This window comes from Myotis lucifugus, unplaced genomic scaffold (genome assembly GCF_000147115.1).
Source record: "Myotis lucifugus unplaced genomic scaffold, Myoluc2.0 scaffold_229, whole genome shotgun sequence".
In the NCBI taxonomy this organism is placed as follows: Eukaryota; Metazoa; Chordata; class Mammalia; order Chiroptera; family Vespertilionidae; genus Myotis; species Myotis lucifugus.
The window spans coordinates 1,470,397-1,487,316 of NW_005871277.1; the positions used below are offsets into that span (position 1 = coordinate 1,470,397).

Here is a 16,920-nt window from a genome sequence, read left to right on the forward strand (position 1 = left end):
TCATTCTTAATTCTACCAATAGGGATCTTTTTATTTATTTAGTAGAAGAAAAGAGCTATTACCTATGTACCTGGCATATGCTAAAGCACGGTACTAAATTATGTTTAAAATCCTCACAGGAACCTTATGAGTCAGAAAACATAAAGGTGAGGAAATGGAGGCTTAGGACAGTTAATAACGAGCCTAAGGCCACACTATTACTTATTTGTTTCGTTAGAATGTTTCCTGTATTTCAGAGAGAACCAAGTGTGTGCTGACGGGAATTGTGATGGACTTGAGGGAACTTTATGGTTATTATAAAAAGCCTCTTGTATTGATCTTTTTTCTTCCTTTTCCTGAGGATAAAGGTTTCATTTCTGTTTCAGAGGCTCTCCCAGGTAGCACATTTATTTTGTTTGTGACAGACGTGTGCATTGTCACCAATGGTAAAAAAAAAAGCTAAGTTATTTTGATGATGGCATTTTAATTTCACCGGCTGTTTCTTTTCCTTTTAGCTGTCTATCAACGTCTATGACTACAACTGCCACGTGGACCTGATCCGGCTGCTGCGGCTGGAAGGGGAGCTCACCAAAGTGAGGGTGGCCCGCCAGAAGATGAGTGAGATCTTCCCTTTGACAGAAGGTAACTCCTCACCAGCAGGGCTGCTTTTATAGACCCCGAATTTGCAAACCATGAAGTGCCCAACAGCTGTAGAATATTATGATTTTAGTGATTTGATCTTATCTGGGGCCATAAACTTCTGTGCTTGGTGCAGGCTTTAAGAATTGAGTTTTTGTGACCTGTGCCAGGTTGTGTAAGATGATGAAACGCTTGCTTGCTGATGACTCGCACTACATTGCTGCTTTCAGACCGCCCTCTGGGGAGGGAGGTGGTAACGCAGGCTGTTGTCTTGTAGAGCTCTGGCTGGAGTGGCTGCACGACGAGATCAGCATGGCCCTGGACAGCCTGGACCGAGAGCACGTGTACGACCTCTTTGAGAAAGCCGTGAAGGATTACATATGTAAGTCCCCGCGGGCGTTTTCCAGGGCGCCCGGCAGTGTCACCTGCATCAGTCTCTGCTGTCTAGATTGTGTTGTGAGATGCAGCTGCCCAGAAGACAGCATTCGTCTAGCAATTAGGAAGATTGAGTTCAGCTATTGTTACTTTCTATGGTTTTCAGTTGAAGATATTTGGTTTTAAGACATAGGCATATCTCACTGTATTGCACTTAGCTTTATCACACATCACAGATGCTATTTTTCCTTTTTTGTTACAATTTGAAAGTTTGTGGTAACCCTGTGTTGAACAAATGTATCAGCACCATTTTCACCAACAGTCTCAGATGAGAGTTAGCATTTTTTAACAAAGTTTTTAAAAATTAAGGTATGTATATTTTTAAAGACATACTCTATTGCACACTTAATAGACTACATTATAGTATAAACATAACTTTTATATGTACTGGGAAACAAAAATTTGTGAGATTGGCTTTATTTTGATATTTGCTTCATGCGGGGGCGGGGGGGGGGGGGCTGGGCTGGAACTGAACCTGCAATATCTGAGGTTCATTTAAGTGGATGAATATACTCACACCCAGCACTTACTGGCAGGAAGAATTTACATGGTAGTTCCAGATGACTAAAGGTCACCTTTTACACATTGAATAGATTTTTAGAAATTTTGGACAGAATTTTTATTTTTCATATTAAAAACCTTAAAACTTCTTTTTGAAATAATTCTGTATTTATAGGAAATTGCAAAAGAAGCACAGAGAAGTCCTATGTACTTATTTCGTCCAGTTTCCCCCAGTATTTTATAACAATAGTATAGAATCAAAACCAGGAAGTTGACCTTGGTGCAGTGCGTGTGTGTCGTTCTGTAGATGTTATCCGTGTAGCTTCCGGTGGCCACCACTGCGCTGGAGGTACAGACCCTCCCCCGCCACAGAGCCCCCGGTCTCCTGGTGCTGACCGTTCAGCAGTGCAAGTGAAGGTGGATGCCTGACTTCCCCTTAAGTCCCTTCAGCCTCCCCTGTTGATGGTTAATTCTCTAAATATCGTCTCTACATACATTGGGGAGCACATCAGTGCTGTGGACAAAACGCTTTAAAAAGCATTAAAAATCCCCCCCCCCCCCTTTTTAATTAAGCCCTTCTTCCCCATCTGATTTTCCTCAGTCTTCACTCTGGGCCATTTTCCCTTGAGAGCAGTGTCAGCACTTAGTAGGTAGACTGCCTGGAGGGAGAGGATTTTTCGTGTACCTTTACCAGCCCAGAATATAAACTTTTTTACTTTTTATAATTCAAATAATGAAAATAATAGGTGTTTGGTGAATATAAAATTATACTGAATGTGCCTTTAAAAGCTATCCCGTGTCTTTGCTCAGATGGTGCCGGCCCTGTGGCCTCTTAGAATCTCTGAGTTCCAAATGCATGATGTACCTTGTTTTCTGCGGGCCCTGTTACCCCCTTCTTAAAGTCTCAGAGTCATTAACAGCACCAGCCCTATCTCTGCAAGGATCTTTTGTCCTTCCCAGGCCACCCATTATGGTTCTCGGTCCCTTAGGGTTTGCAGTCCTCCCTGCCCTCAGTCCTCCGCTGTCACTTAGTGCTGATGACAGCTGCCTGCCCTTCCACCAGCTGCTCCCGGGCTGCTGTGGGTCAGGGACCAGGTAACCCGCTCCTTAGAGGATGTCTCACAAGTCGTTTTGAATGGGACCCCCAGGGGACGTTGTGTTATTTTCGGGAGCTTTAGTGTGTGCATATTGCCACTTGTTTTGAATGTTCAGAAGCCACTTTGCCTGCTTTTTATTTTGTTGTCCTTTTTATTTATTTTTTCTATTCTTTGTATTTTAGTATTTTCGTTTTTAACTTTTTTTTCATATTTGAAGATGCCAAGGATGGCCCCAGTAGTGATTCCTGGGGGTGGTTGATGCTCCAGTAGTCGGAGATGGCTCGGCCCTTTGGCTCCTCAGAGGTTTTGAGAACCGGGTTCCTTGGTCTTGGAGGAGCCTTGTGCGGAGGCTTCATGCCTGTTCTGAACTTGGGATCTAGTGACACCTTCTTTTGTTTGTCTCTCAGAGTCACTGTGAGCTCGGTACCTTTGGGTTTTCTGAGTTAAAATGCCGTTTCTAATATTTGCCCCTGTCTAGATTAAGTGTTGAGAGGGGCTATGATGTAATCTGTTGAAAATTACCTTCTCTTAGAGGAGGAACCGCTTCACAGACCATCTGTAAACTTGACCTCCCCTCACTCAGGCCTTCACCTCCAAGAGCTGGCTCATTTCCATTTTTTTTTTTTTTTGCAGCCCATCTGGCAGCTCCTTATTGGTGCACGAAACAAAGTGGCTAAAGCTTTGGCTAAGTTCTTGAAAAAACCTGCCTCAGGAAAACATGGTCATCCTCAAATTGGCTTCTGTATCTTTCTAGTATTTTTATTTTACAAAGTTAGTGTATAGGCTTCTGAAATTATTTTCAGGTCTTTGAAAAGTACAGGCAAACCGTGTACAGTAAGAATTGATGCATTCATAAAGATCTTAATTCATTGGTCTGGTCTTAAAGTTGTGGGAGTGAGTAGATAAAAATTTAAAAAGAGTGAAAGGAACAAAGCAACCAAGCCTTTTTTTGTCGTCATTGTTTAAAAGCCATTAAAAACAGAGATTTTAAAATACAGATTTCTATTAACAGTATTGGTGCTTTTAATGTTTTTCATTTTGAAAAATTCTAGGCTTTGAAATCTTTCTGAAGATTGACTCAGATTCTTAACTATTTTCATTGAAATCTATCACTGAGTTTCTTCAGTTTTAATACATAAGCTTTATGATCATGGTCTTTTTACATATTACCTCTTGGCATATACTGTTTATTCAGCAACATCTCAATGAATATACCTGCTAGGAACATTGTTTAGGTATACTTTTTAGCCTGCAGCATTAGTGTAGGTGAATTGGGATGCATATTGATGATGCTCTTACCTTTTTGCATGAATGAGTACTTTTTTGGTGGGCACATTTCTTTTGTTATGCCTCATTTTGATATTTGGGTGTCTCATGTTGTGAACTAACAGAACTCTCCTCATTTTTAGGTCCAAACATTTGGCTAGAGTATGGCCAGTACTCAGTCGGTGGGATTGGTCAGAAAGGTGGCCTGGAGAAAGTCCGCTCTGTGTTTGAAAGGGCTCTCTCGTCTGTCGGTTTACATATGACCAAAGGACTGGCCATCTGGGAGGCTTACCGGGAGTTCGAAAATGCGATTGTGGAAGCTGCCCGGGTGAGTTCCCCGCCTCCCTGACCAGTGCTTGCCTTTGAATAGTCAGCTGTCTCTGTAAGTGCTCTTGGAAGGACATAGTTAATAAAATGGTCCTCGCCAACTCCCTAGTGTACGGGCAGGTAAATACATGAAATAAAAAGTCTTTTAGACTAGCAAGAATAATTTCTTACACATAACCCTACAATTTGTTCTCAATACTTAAAAATAGTACTGCTTTAGTTACTGGTTCCAGAATAAAATACAAAAATAACCATGTCACTACCCCATCCCCACCCCCTCCCCCCAAAAATGTCCCGTAGTAACTGAGAGATTTGACCCCATCAGAATTGCAATTTTTAGACTACAACTTACAGAATTTTACTGCCCCTCTCCACTGTGTTTGTGTGGGTGCACACAGTTATTGATACACAGTGAAGCCCTCTAATGGTTAGGTTGTTACTGTTAAAGTAGCCCAGTTCATTCTTGAATTATGTCCCTGTTGAAAAATCGGCAGTGCTGCCTTCATCTTTACCAAGCATTACCTCGTGTAAGAGGTCATAATTTTTTTTTTTTTTAGTTTGAACTAAAAATGTGTTGAAATTTTTTTTTATGAAATAATTTTGAGGTAGGAAGGACCAAAGTTTGTCATTTACTACAAATTTACTTCTTTAGCCCATGGCTGGCTTCCTTTCCCCTTTTGACTGGGAACAAACCTTTGATTCACAGCTGGAGAAAGTGCACAGTCTCTTCCGGCGACAGTTGGCAATCCCACTCTACGGTAAGACAAGAGCCAGCCCTTCGTGGTTTTTAAAATGCTTTGGGGTATGTCATGTGATTCGGCCTTTCCCAGCATCCCATGAGGCAAATGTGGCTGGTGTCCTTACTCTCACTGGACAGCGTGACTGTGGACGAGTCCCTTGGTAAAAATGTATCTTGAATTATTAATGCTCAAGTTAGTTATGAGGGTCAGAGGCAGGAAGTCCCAGTCGTGTGGACATTGTTGGAGAGGCACAGTGGGGGCGGGGGGGGGGGGTCTCTGAAAGGAATAGGGAAACTGACTCCCTGCGTTTTCTGGGGAAGCTGGATTGAATCAGAGTTCCATTCGGAGCATTTCCTCTTGAGGAGTACCCTCTTCCACGACCTGGGGAGTTTACGTGGGCCTGGACCATTCCTCGGTGGGTGATCTGGTTCAGGAGCACCATGGGTCACAAATATTCATACCTGAATTTCCTGGGGTTTGGTAAGGATTCTCCTTTTTTGGGGAATATATTTTGGAAAGCCACGCCTTTGAGGTTCTGGAGCTGGAGCATGAGCAGCACTGGGAGGATTTTTCTGAGCATGGGAAGAGTTTGGTGCTGCCATCTTGTTTGTTCCCTAGACCTGGTGTACTGTGCACCCTCAGAACCTCTGGATAACTTCACTTGAGCCCAGAAGTTATTTCTCATTTTACTTCATAGCTTACTTGGATTTCATTTAACAAATTATAGAGTGTCTCTCCAGTTGAATCTTTGGGTGACATGCAGAAAAGGCTAGAATGGAACTGGCTTGTAGATTCCATCTCATCCCAGTTTGAGGCAGCATAGCATAGTGAGTAGCGTTCAAACCCTTGCTCTGTCGTTTCCTGTGGACAGTGCAAAATGGGGATCACAGTAGAACCCACCTCATAGAGTTGTGAGGATCAGACGAGTTAATGGCTATGATGACTTAGAACCTAGGAAGTTCCAGGTAAGTGTTGTTAAAGCTTTGCTATTAGTTTCATGAATTCTGATTGATTAATTGGTAGGACTGCCCGGGATAGTATTTTGAGACAGAGTCTAAGGCCAAGTGTGAGCTCAGCAGGAGAGCTCAGGATTTGGTCAGTAAGAGCTGCTATGGCCACTGATGTGGGAGGGGTTAGTGGCATTCGACTCTCATGGTTTAATCTATGTTTGGATTCTTAAGATCCAACTACAAGACCCAAGGGGCTGAATCCATTTTTCAATAGATATGGAGGCAACATTTGCAGAGTATGAAGAGTGGTCGGAAGACCCAATACCAGAGTCGGTAATTCAGAGCTATCACAAAGCGCTACAACAGCTGGAGAAATACAAACCTTACGAGGAAGCACTGGTAAGTGTTGGCTGCTTTTACAGTAAACTTCTCTCTATAAGCTTTTCCCTGATGGGTAGTTGCAAGTAAAACAGTTTCTTTAAAACTTGTTTTATTGTGAAATATATAGAGTGTATAAATGTATATTACAGTTTACATACTAATAATAAAGTGAACATCCATGTACCTACCACCCAGGTTAAGAAATAGAACATTGCCAGTACCTTAGAAGTCTCCTATGTGCCCCTCTCCGATTGCCTCCTCTTCCCTCTCCCGAGAGGTAATCACTTTCCTGACTTTTGTGATACTCATTCCCTTGCTTTTCTTTATAGTTTTACAACCTGTGAACGTATCCTTAATTAATATATTGTTTAAAGTTTGTTTCTTAACTTGTATATAGTGGAATCATGCTGTATATTTTTTATTCAACCTGATTTGGGGTTTTACTCATTGATAAGTATAGTTACAGCCCATTTGTTTTGCTATAAAGTTGTGTGTATAAACAATCTATCCATGTTCTTAGTGGGTTATTTCCAGTGTTCTGCTAGGAGCCACAGCGCTGCTTGGACATTGAACGTATCTCTTGGACATGGAAGAGAGCTTCTCTAAGTGTGTACCTAGGAATGGAACTGTTCTCCAGGTTGTCAGTTTACATGCCTCCAGCAGCACCTGAGATTCCTCCTTGCTTTTGTTACCTTGAATATTGACATACTTAAATTTAGCCAATCTGTTGAGTCTGAAACTGGTGTTCTAATGTGCACTTCCCTGATTACTAATGGGGTTGAGCATCTTTTCACATCGATTGGCCATTCAGATTTTCTTTTTGGTGAAGTGCCTCTGTGGTGAAAAGTCTTTGACACATTTTCCTTTTGGTTTATCTTTTTTTCTAATTGATTTGTGGGGGTGGGGGTCCTGGAACTTAAATCTTCCTTTCGATTGTAGGTATTGCAGAATCCCTCCCTCCCCACGTTTGTAGTTTATCTTCTTACTTGGCATCTTTTCATGACCAGTCTTTATTTTAAAGTACGTGGATTTATCATTCTCTTCCTTATCGTTTGTGCTTTTGCTAGGCTTAAGAAATCTCTCTATACTCCAAAGTCATTAATGTACTTAGCATTATTTTTTTCTGAAAGTTTATAATTTAATACTTTATCTTTAGGTCTCCATTTGGAGTTGATTTTTGTGTATAGTATGAAGCAGGGTCCAGTTTCATTTTTCCATATGGAGAACCAATTGTTTCTGCACTCACTCTCTTAATTCACTCTCCCCTCACGTATATGCATGTGCAGCCCCACATCTGTCACAGATTAGCTGTCCATGTACGTGTGGGTCTATTTCTGGCCTCTTTGTGCCATCCCACTGGATTACATTATATCTTTTTAAAAAAAATATATTTGTTTATTGATTTAAGAGAGGAAGGGGGGGAGAGAGAGAGAGAGAGAAACACATCCATGATGAGCGAGAATCATTGATTGGTTGCCTCCTGCACGGCCCCTACTGGGGATCAAGCCCGCAACCCAGGCATGTGCCCTTGGTCAGAATCGAACCTGGGACCCCTCAGTCCATAGGCCAATGCTCTGTTCACTGAGCCAAACTGGCTAGGGCACATTATATCTTTTTAAAGATTTTATTTTCTAATTGCCCCTGATATATAAAATGTAATTTGTTTTTAATTTTTAAATCTAACTTGCTAGATTCTTACTAATATTAATAATTTATGCCCTGGTGGGTAGCTCACTTGGTTAGGGCATCATCCTGATACACCAAGGTTGTGGGTTTGATAACTCTGGTCAGGGCACATACAAGAACCAACCAGTGAATGCATAAATAAGTGGAACAACAATCCATGTTTCTCTCGCTCTCTAAAAATTAGTAAATAAAATTAAAAATAATTGATGGATTCTTTCGGATTTTCTGTGTTGACAGTAGTTGTTTTTTTATACAATATTATTTGTAAGTGGCATTTTTTCCTCTTTCTTGGTCTTAGAATACTTTTAACTTCATTTACCGTTCCTCAGACTTAGTCTCTTGTGATCTTGTATTTCTTGCCTTTTTGTTTGATCTTCAGGCATCATTGTTAAGTTTGCATCATACAGTCTAGTTTGTTTACATTTACTGCATGCATGTCCCGCTTTCTGTCCTCTTCCTTCCTTCGTCCTAGATTTTCCATCTGGAATCACTTTCCTGTTGCCTGAAGTCTATCCTTTAGTCTCCCACACTGGACATTTGCAGATTTTCCAGATTTTTTAGGTTTTTGTTTGAAAAAGTTTAACTTTGTTGCTCTCCTTGAAAGTTAATTTCTCAGGATATAGAATTCTAGACTGACAGTTGTGTTCTCTCAGCAATTAAAGGTACCTTTCTGTCTTTGGCTTCTGTTGTTGAGACGTCAGCTGTCTAACTCTTGCTTCCTTGAAGGTAACCCTTATTTTTTCCTCTGTTTGGTTTTAATATCTCTCTGATTTGTGTGATGTCCTACAATTTCATTACCGTAGGTCCAGGTGTGAATATCTTTGTATTTATCCTGCTTTTGGTTTGCTGGGCTTCTTGGCTTTGATTTTGGTCTCTCTCATGGCCTAAAGAATACAGATATTGAGAGCCAGGCTACCTCCAGTTTGAATTTTAGCTCTGCCACTTAGTAGCTCTGATTTTGGGCTTGTACTTAGCCTCCTTGTGTTTCATTTGCCTTGAATAATTTGGGGATAGTAATGATACCTGCCTCATAGGATTGTTGTGAAGATCAAAGTCTTAATATATCTTAGGCCAGCAAAAGCTTAACCTTCACTTAACCACCTTCACTTAGACCTTGTCCTTAGTATTTCTTTACTAGTTTGTTGATGATTTTCAGGATGCTGTTTATATTTAGTCCAGCAGTGTTAGTAGTTTTCAATGGCACAGTGTGTCTGGGTCACTAGTTTGTCATTATTACTAGGAACTGCAGCTCCAAGACAGCTTCTTTCTATGTTTAGAACATGTGTGCTCTCTCGCTGGTCTGCATGTACTCCCTCTCTCTCTTTTACATGTAAATGATTTGTATGTAATTTATTTCACAAAGCCTCATTAATGACAACCTCAGCCAGTTCAGTTTTGTTTTGACTATCAGCAGAGTATGGCTGAAAAAAAAACAAGTCGAATAAGAGGGTTTTGTTCAAAAAGATTTTTGATTGGGTCAGTAAACATTCAGCATACCTCTTCCATCTTCTGCATGTACCTGTACTTGGCAGGAGCTGGTATTTGGAATGAGAAACCTGAAGTGTGGTTGCTTTCTTTTCTCCACTCAGTAGGCCATGAAAATAACTTCTGTTTTGGAAGGATGGCTTGCATCGGTTTTGGAAGGATGGCTTGCATCGGTCATTGACGAGGGTGCTTCTCCTTCATTCAGTTCCTGATTTAAATTCCCGGTAGAGGAGCGTTTGTAGCTAATGCAGTGACGGGGCACTTTTGTGGGCCCTGATGTGCAGAGGTTCTGAGCGGGGATTGGTGGTTCTTGGAGTAGCCAGTCTCAGCAGAGTTGAATATGAAGATGTGTTGTGCTTCCTGACAGTATCGAGCAGCTCATTTCAACTTCTTTGCCGTTCTCCTTTGTCCAGTTGGAAGCAGAGGCTCCCAGGCTGGCCGAATATCAAGCATACATCGATTTTGAGATGAAAATCGGCGATCCTGCTCGCATTCAGTTGATCTTTGAGCGTGCCCTGGTTGAGAACTGCCTGGTTCCAGACTTATGGATCCGTTACAGTCAGTACCTAGTAAGATAACTATTCCAATTTCATTTTATTTTTACCAATTTGGGATCTATCTAAAGAAAACCAATAAGTGCTCAGAGTTAGTTGTATGCTGCTCATCTCTGTTCTCCTAATTTATCCTTCATCCTCCTTCCGTTTGTCAGGTCACTTAGGAAGTCCTCCGAGTCTTTTAGGATTACATAGTCTTACTATTGAAAACTTTATAACAGATTAAATTTTTTAAAAAAATTTTAACCTTTTATTATGGAAAAATGTAATCACATAAATGTAGACAGAGTAGTAAAATGCAACCTTATGTACCCATCACCAGCTTCAACAGTGACCTAATGGCATTAATGTAGTTTCATCTGTAACCTTACCTACTTTCCCCATTCCATGTTGTTTTATATTAAAGCCAGAAATCACATTTCCTTGGTAAATATTTCAGTATGTATGTACAACAGATTTGAATCAGGATCCAAACTAGATCTATACATTATGATTGGACATTTAATCTGTAGGTTACCCTCTCCACCTCTCTTCTCTCTCTCTCTCCTTTTGTAATTTCTTTGTTGAAGAAATCAGTCACAAGAGACATTTCTAAGGAAATTTCTTTTGTCAGTTGGTGGTTCTGGAAATGTCTTGTGGATGGTGAACTTTAAACCATAAATTTTTATCTCCTAACCCTGGAATTCTTTGTCATAGGACCGGCAGCTGAAAGTAAAGGACTTGGTTTTATCTGTACATAATCGTGCTGTTAGAAACTGCCCCTGGACAGTTGCCCTGTGGAGCCGGTACCTCTTGGCCATGGAAAGACACGGAGTTGACCATCACGTGATTGTTGGTGCGAATGTTTCTCTTGGAAGCCTTCAAAGCTTTTTGTCCCAAGTCAGAGCTAGAGTTCTGAGGAATCATTGAATCAGCATTCCCCAGGGTGTTCCTTTGGGAGAGTGGGTAGTAGTGACAAAAAGGGCTCTAAGTGGGAGGTAAACTGGTTGTATTTTTGACTTCTTAGAGCTTTTTAACATGCTAATGTTTATTGTGATCTTCCAGGAGTCTTTTCTCCAAACTTACTTGACCGGGAACTCTTACTGCCTTTTCTAGACACAGCGTGTGCCTTGCCGCAGTAGCTCTCCTTTTGAACATTTCTTTCTAGCTCATTGCATCTTATTATGATGTTGAATCATATAGTATTTTATAGTCAGTAAAGGTTTTTATAATAATCTTGATAACTTTATATTTGTTTCTTTTTTAATTGGCCACAAACCCTGTCTTTTTCTTCACCTCCAGTGACCTTCGAGAAAGCTTTGAGTGCTGGCTTCATTCAGGCCACGGACTATGTGGAGATTTGGCAAGCATACCTTGATTACCTGAGGAGAAGGGTTGATTTCAAACAAGGTATTTAAGTTCCTGTGCTTTATATCAGAACTGGTTTTTCTTAATATATCTTTTGGTGAGATGTTCTAGTTGCCCAAATACATTGTGATTGGGCAAATGTTATAGACCAGCCATTGGTAACCGCCCACCCCCCACCCCGAAGCTTTAGCGGCTTAAGTCTTTAACAAGTCATGCTGTGAATTGTAAAGGAAGGGAGTAATGGTCCTTAGGTTTTATGCTGGCTTTTGCTAGCTTCTGTCTCATTTTGTATTATTCTCTTCCCTCTCTTCTGTATGTCCGAAATAGTTCTCTAAGTAAGACTGCTGTTTCTATTAAATCTTTAAACCTCTGCAGGACTCCCTTTTCTTTCTCCTTTCCCCTCAAAGAGAATAGCAGCCAGAACTCCCTGTCTAACTTGTTCTTGCACGTGACCTTCAGCCATTCTGCTGGCTGGGGGAGACCCCACACGGCACCCCGTGCTCACCATTGTCACTGTACTGCCCGTGCTGTGCTCTGCTCCAGTGTCTCTTTCCCACTGGGTGATGAGGGCGGGGGCTGGCAATTTCACTTCTGTGTCCCCAGCATGATGCCAGGTGCTTAAACAGGCCCGTGGGAGTTTCAGTGTGCGACAAAAAGAAGATGTGGTATGTGGTTTCATTAAGCAGACCTCTTGCTTCCAGACTCCAGTAAAGAGCTGGAAGAGTTGCGGTCCGCCTTCACTCGTGCTTTGGAGTATCTGAAACAGGAGGTGGAAGAACGTAAGTGTGGCTCCGACCCCCTGCTTTGTCCAGTTGTATTTCTTGCTCTGGATTGAGGTGCCTTTTCAGGCAAAGGCTCTTGGTCTCTAAATTACTTTCTGATTTTGATTAATTCTATTTTTAAAGGTTTCAATGAGAGTGGGGATCCAAGCTGCATGATCATGCAGAACTGGGCCAGGATCGAGGTAAATGTCTTTTGTTAAATCTGTGGGTTTCATCCGCCTTTGAAGGGCCTTTGTCTACTAGTGTGGCTGAATTTGAGTCAGAATCCCAGCTGATGGTCTAGGCCAGTGGTTGGCAAACTGCGGCTCACGAGCCACATGCGGCTCTTTGGCCCCTTGAGTGTGGCTCTTCCACAAAATATCGACTTCTGCGCATGGGCCACGAAGTTTCAGTCGCACTGTACGTGTGTACCCGCACATGGTATTTTGTGGAAGAGCCACACTCAAGGGGCTAAAGAGCCATATGTGGCTCACGAGCCGCAGTTGGCCGACCACTGGTCTAGGGTCTGTAGAGACCTGTGCTGTTTACCTAGCTTGGTGCACATTTGTTTATATCTTAGTGAAAATATTAGCTCCAAGGAAGAAGATGTGCAGCAAAGTCTGAATGCCAGGCATTCACTCATGTACTTCTCTCGCTTGCCCAGTGTCTCATTCATGAGAGCGTATCAAGTGGGCACTGTTTGCCCAGGCACTTGACTGGGTGCTGGGGAAATGAGGTAGCATGGTTCCCTGCACTGGTAAGATTTCATCTAGTGTGGAAGACAGGCGATTTGACGAATAATCACAGGGTATCGTGAGTTGAGTGTTATTATTGGACCAAGGACCCCAAGGGGAGTAGGACATGGAACCTGCCCTGATCATCAGCTCACAGAATTGTAAAATTCCAATATTTTATTCTCTGAGGGAGTCAGGCCAAAGAAACACTTACCGGGTAGTTTCTGGATGGGTGTTTGTGTTACCATTTTCAAGATGAGGCACCTGAGGTTCAGAGAGATTAAGCAACTTGCCCAAGTCACTTAGTAAGTGGGGGAGCTGGCATTTGCTTCTAGATTAAACTTTCTTTCTCAACACTGCCTCTCAGATTAACCCCTTATAGTTAAGTTTGATAAAAATAAAAAATAAGCGACTAGTCGGTCCTGTTGTGCCCATGGGCTCCCACTCTTTGTTCTCAACAAGAGGCCTAGGCAGACACCTTGAGGCTTGTCACTGCGGAAAGGCTGACGTGGTTGCCTGGGCCTGTTACCATGGAGGGCGGCCTAGGGAATGTCAGGGATTTATGTCAGTGATCATTAGGGGATGGCTTTTTAGGCATGTCTGTCTGAAGTCTGTTTGGAAGGGGTGTTGGTGTCATAGGTCCAGGTGCTTTCCTAACGGCCTTGTCATGCATCTTAGGCTCGACTGTGTAATAACATGCAGAAAGCTCGGGAGCTCTGGGACAGCATCATGACCAAAGGAAACGCCAAGTATGCCAACATGTGGCTCGAGTATTACAACCTGGAAAGGTAACGAACTGGGTGGGGTGACGGTGCGTTGTCAGGAGTAACTTGTCTTTAGTCCCGGCTGACCTCGGCTGGCTTGGGCTTGCTCCTTGCAATGGGCCACTGCCTGCCTTCATTGCTCTTTCTTTAATGGGCCGGGCTAGAGAACCTAGCACATAGTATTTTGTGTCTGGGCTGTTATAGCTATGTGTTTCTTTTAAATTTTGGTGTTTTTTTTTCTTTTTTTTGGTTGGTTTGTTTTGATTTTTGGACATGAATATTTTATTTGACTTTTTGGGGAGCTATTTATTTTTATTATATCTGTTTTGTATAAAAAGTATAAAATACTAAAAAGCACAGAAGGAAAAAACCCAAATTATTTACAATTATGGACCCAGTAGTAACCACTATTAGTTAATTGTTTGGGTATATTCTTCGAGACTTTTCTGTTTAAAAAATGAAAATGCAATTGTAGTGCACCTGTTACAAACCTCTAAAATGACTTTACAGAAATAAGGTATGCCCAGTAATATTGATAACATGGGGAGGACATAAAGAATATGACCAGCTTTGTTCTTCAGTAGATCTTGAACATAGAAGTGAAAGTTTCCTATATTCCCACCCCCAGAGATGACACTATTAAAGCTTGTTGAATTTTCCTTCAGGTCAGAGGTTCTCAAACTTTGGATTTAGAACCCGTTGGCACTCTAAAAGTTTGAGGAGCCTCCCTCCCTGAAGCTTTTGTTTATGTGAGTTATCTAGGACTCTAATATTTACCACATTAGAACGTGAAAACGGTGTTCCATGAAGAAACTAGATTAGATTGCACCCAGACACCAACAGTGTTTTCTTTGCTACAACATTGTACTTGGGTACAGAGGAGAGCTTTCTGTGGAGGGTGCTGGAGCCGGAGCTGCTGGTCCTGTGGCTCTAACCGTGAGAAGCTGCCCCTCCCTCCTCGTGTGCCTTCTGCTTCTGTCCTGGTAGCAGCTGTTTGCTTTCTGCCCTAGGGCACACGGCGACACCCAGCACTGCAGGAAGGCTCTGCACCGGGCCGTCCAGTGCACCAGTGACTACCCAGAGCACGTCTGTGAAGTGCTGCTCACCATGGAGAGGACAGAAGGTAGGACCCTCGGCTCTGCTTCTGGCTTGGAGTCTGTAAGGACAGACTGTGCACGGCTACCCCTTGAGTGACGTGACTGTCACAGGGCGCTCCCCATGAGATCGAATTCTCTGAGATCTCCAGATCCAAGGAGGGCCCTGCATTGTATAGTTCTAGCGTGGGTTTTCAGAATTCTTTGTAGGATCCTGTGCATCCTAGCGTCTTCAGCAGCATCCCTGGCCTCTCTGCCCACTAGTTGCCAGCACACCTCCCTGCCCCCAGTCGTGACAATAAAAAATGACTCCAGTTGATCCCTGGGGTCAGGATCACTCCAGTTGAGACCCTCTGCTCCAGCATGTCATGCACGCCAAAGGAGCAGAGGCAAATGAGTAATGTGTGCATCACCTGCGAAGTTTAGAGCCTCAATATTGTGTCCAGTAGGAAAATAGAGAATTTATCCCTGGGCAGTGGTCTGGATTTTGGGTGGGAATCCCTCAGAACTTGAAATGAAACATCCAAACAACAAATGACAAAACACTTCAACATTTATCATTTGAGATGCTCAACTGTCTTAATATGTCTTATACCTTTTACATTGGAATGTTTTCATAATCTTTGCCAGGGAGCACCCGTAATAGATCATATTCTGGTTTTCAAGTCTCTCCTGAAAATGAAGGGATGTTTTAATCACACCTTGGAAGGACTATTGGAATTCGAAAACTTTCAGTGAAATCACCTTAAAATGGGGAGCTGACTCTCTGAGGGGAGAGCTCTCCTGAGGGTGGGGAAATTAAGAAAAGCTTCCCAAACCCAAAAACAGAAAGTTTGCTTCTTTTTCTATCAAGGTACTTTAGAAGATTGGGATATAGCCGTCCAGAAAACCGAAACTCGATTAGCCCGTGTTAATGAGCAGAGAATGAAGGTAATGATGCTGTTTATATGAAGTCTTGGGATCCTCTGATCACTGTTTTGACCTTGTTTGCGATATTTTTTGTCAAAACCTTTGAGGTCTTTCTAAAACGTGTCTTTTGCTTAGAAAGTATTTATTATGACATAGTTGAATCAATATTTAAACCAGTCTTTTGTTATTTTTTAGAACAGCTTTAAACTTTAGCCCCAGCAGTAAATACTATTTTATGTAGTAGGGGAATTTTGGCCCTAAAATTTACTAGAATAGAGGAACAAACAGGAAGAACCTCTTAGCCTAGTGGTTGGAATATGAACACCCCCAAGTTAATTAGGGCCCCAGTTTCTTAGATTCTTTTCTTTCTCTTGGTGAATAATTACTGGGGCTATTGTGAGAAATACTGTGGATTTGAGAGAGGAATCCTGAGAGGCCAGAAAAGCCCTGGCAGGGAAAGTTGTGAGCACATTTTCCATGATCTCGTCCGTTCACTGGGTATGAATCCCACTCCCTGGCCCCTTCCGTCCGTTCTCATTACAAGGCGGTGGAGTGTGTGTCACTGCTGCGTCCAGTGATGCATCATATGCCCCTTTTCCAGGCTGCGGAGAAGGAAGCCACCCTCGCCCAGCAGGAAGAGGAGAAGGCTGAGCACCGGAAGAGGGCCCGGGCTGAGAAGAAAGCGCTGAAAAAGAAAGTAGCCAGAGGCGCGGACAAGCGCAAAGCAGATGATGCCGAGAAAGAGTGGGGCGGCGGCGACGAAGAAGGTAAAGCTTTTCAGAAATTTTGTTTTGGAACAACTCAACCTTCCAGAGAAGTTGCAAAAAACCCCCCAAAACAGTACAAAGAACTTTTTTTCTTGAACCATTTGAGAACAGGTGCTGGCAGACACCCATCACCCTTCCTGTCTCTGCCTACCTCTGTGCCAGGTACTGCCCTGCAAGGGAGCTGCGCTCTACTGCCTACACTGTGCTGTTGCCTCCACTGCCCTCCTCTGTGGTGCCGTCCTCACCCCACGGGCTCCCGTACCCCAAGCTGTCCCTGTCCCATGTGTTGACATCCCCTTCTTCCCGCCCAGGGTGCAGTATCCCGTACCATTGCCTAGCCCAGTGGTCGGCAAACTGTGGCCCCTTGAGTGTGGCTCTTCCACAAAATACCACGTGCGGGCGCGCACGTACAGTGCGATTGAAACTTCGTGGCCACACTCAAGGGGCCAAAGAGCCGCATGTGGCTCGCGAGCCGCAGCTTCCCGACCACTGGCCTAGCCCACT

General features: G+C 42.8%; 1 protein-coding gene across 7 annotated transcripts in view; it reads left to right on the forward strand.

Annotated features, from left to right (window-relative positions):
• Nucleotides 1-16,920, forward strand: part of SART3 (squamous cell carcinoma antigen recognized by T cells 3) — a 45,091-nt gene that overhangs the window by 4,563 nt on the left and 23,608 nt on the right. For 3 of the 7 annotated variants that reach the window (XR_002831570.1, XR_002831569.1, XM_023762052.1), the window contains exons 2-15: nt 495-621; nt 896-1,000; nt 4,061-4,245; nt 4,897-5,002; nt 6,209-6,333; nt 9,900-10,055; nt 10,737-10,875; nt 11,322-11,429; nt 12,089-12,166; nt 12,293-12,351; nt 13,561-13,670; nt 14,657-14,769; nt 15,594-15,670; nt 16,194-16,416. Coding sequence is in view for 5 of the 7 variants with exons in the window: in XM_023762052.1 (XP_023617820.1) it covers nt 495-621; nt 896-1,000; nt 4,061-4,245; nt 4,897-5,002; nt 6,209-6,333; nt 9,900-10,055; nt 10,737-10,875; nt 11,322-11,429; nt 12,089-12,166; nt 12,293-12,351; nt 13,561-13,670; nt 14,657-14,769; nt 15,594-15,670; nt 16,194-16,416 (1,711 nt within the window). In the remaining 2 variants the exon portion in view is untranslated. The remainder of the gene's footprint in view (nt 1-494; nt 622-895; nt 1,001-4,060; nt 4,246-4,896; nt 5,003-6,208; nt 6,334-9,899; nt 10,056-10,736; nt 10,876-11,321; nt 11,430-12,088; nt 12,167-12,292; nt 12,352-13,560; nt 13,671-14,656; nt 14,770-15,593; nt 15,671-16,193; nt 16,417-16,920) is intronic. The other 4 variants (XM_023762054.1, XM_023762053.1, XM_006098326.3 and 1 more) reach the window with 4 other exon arrangements.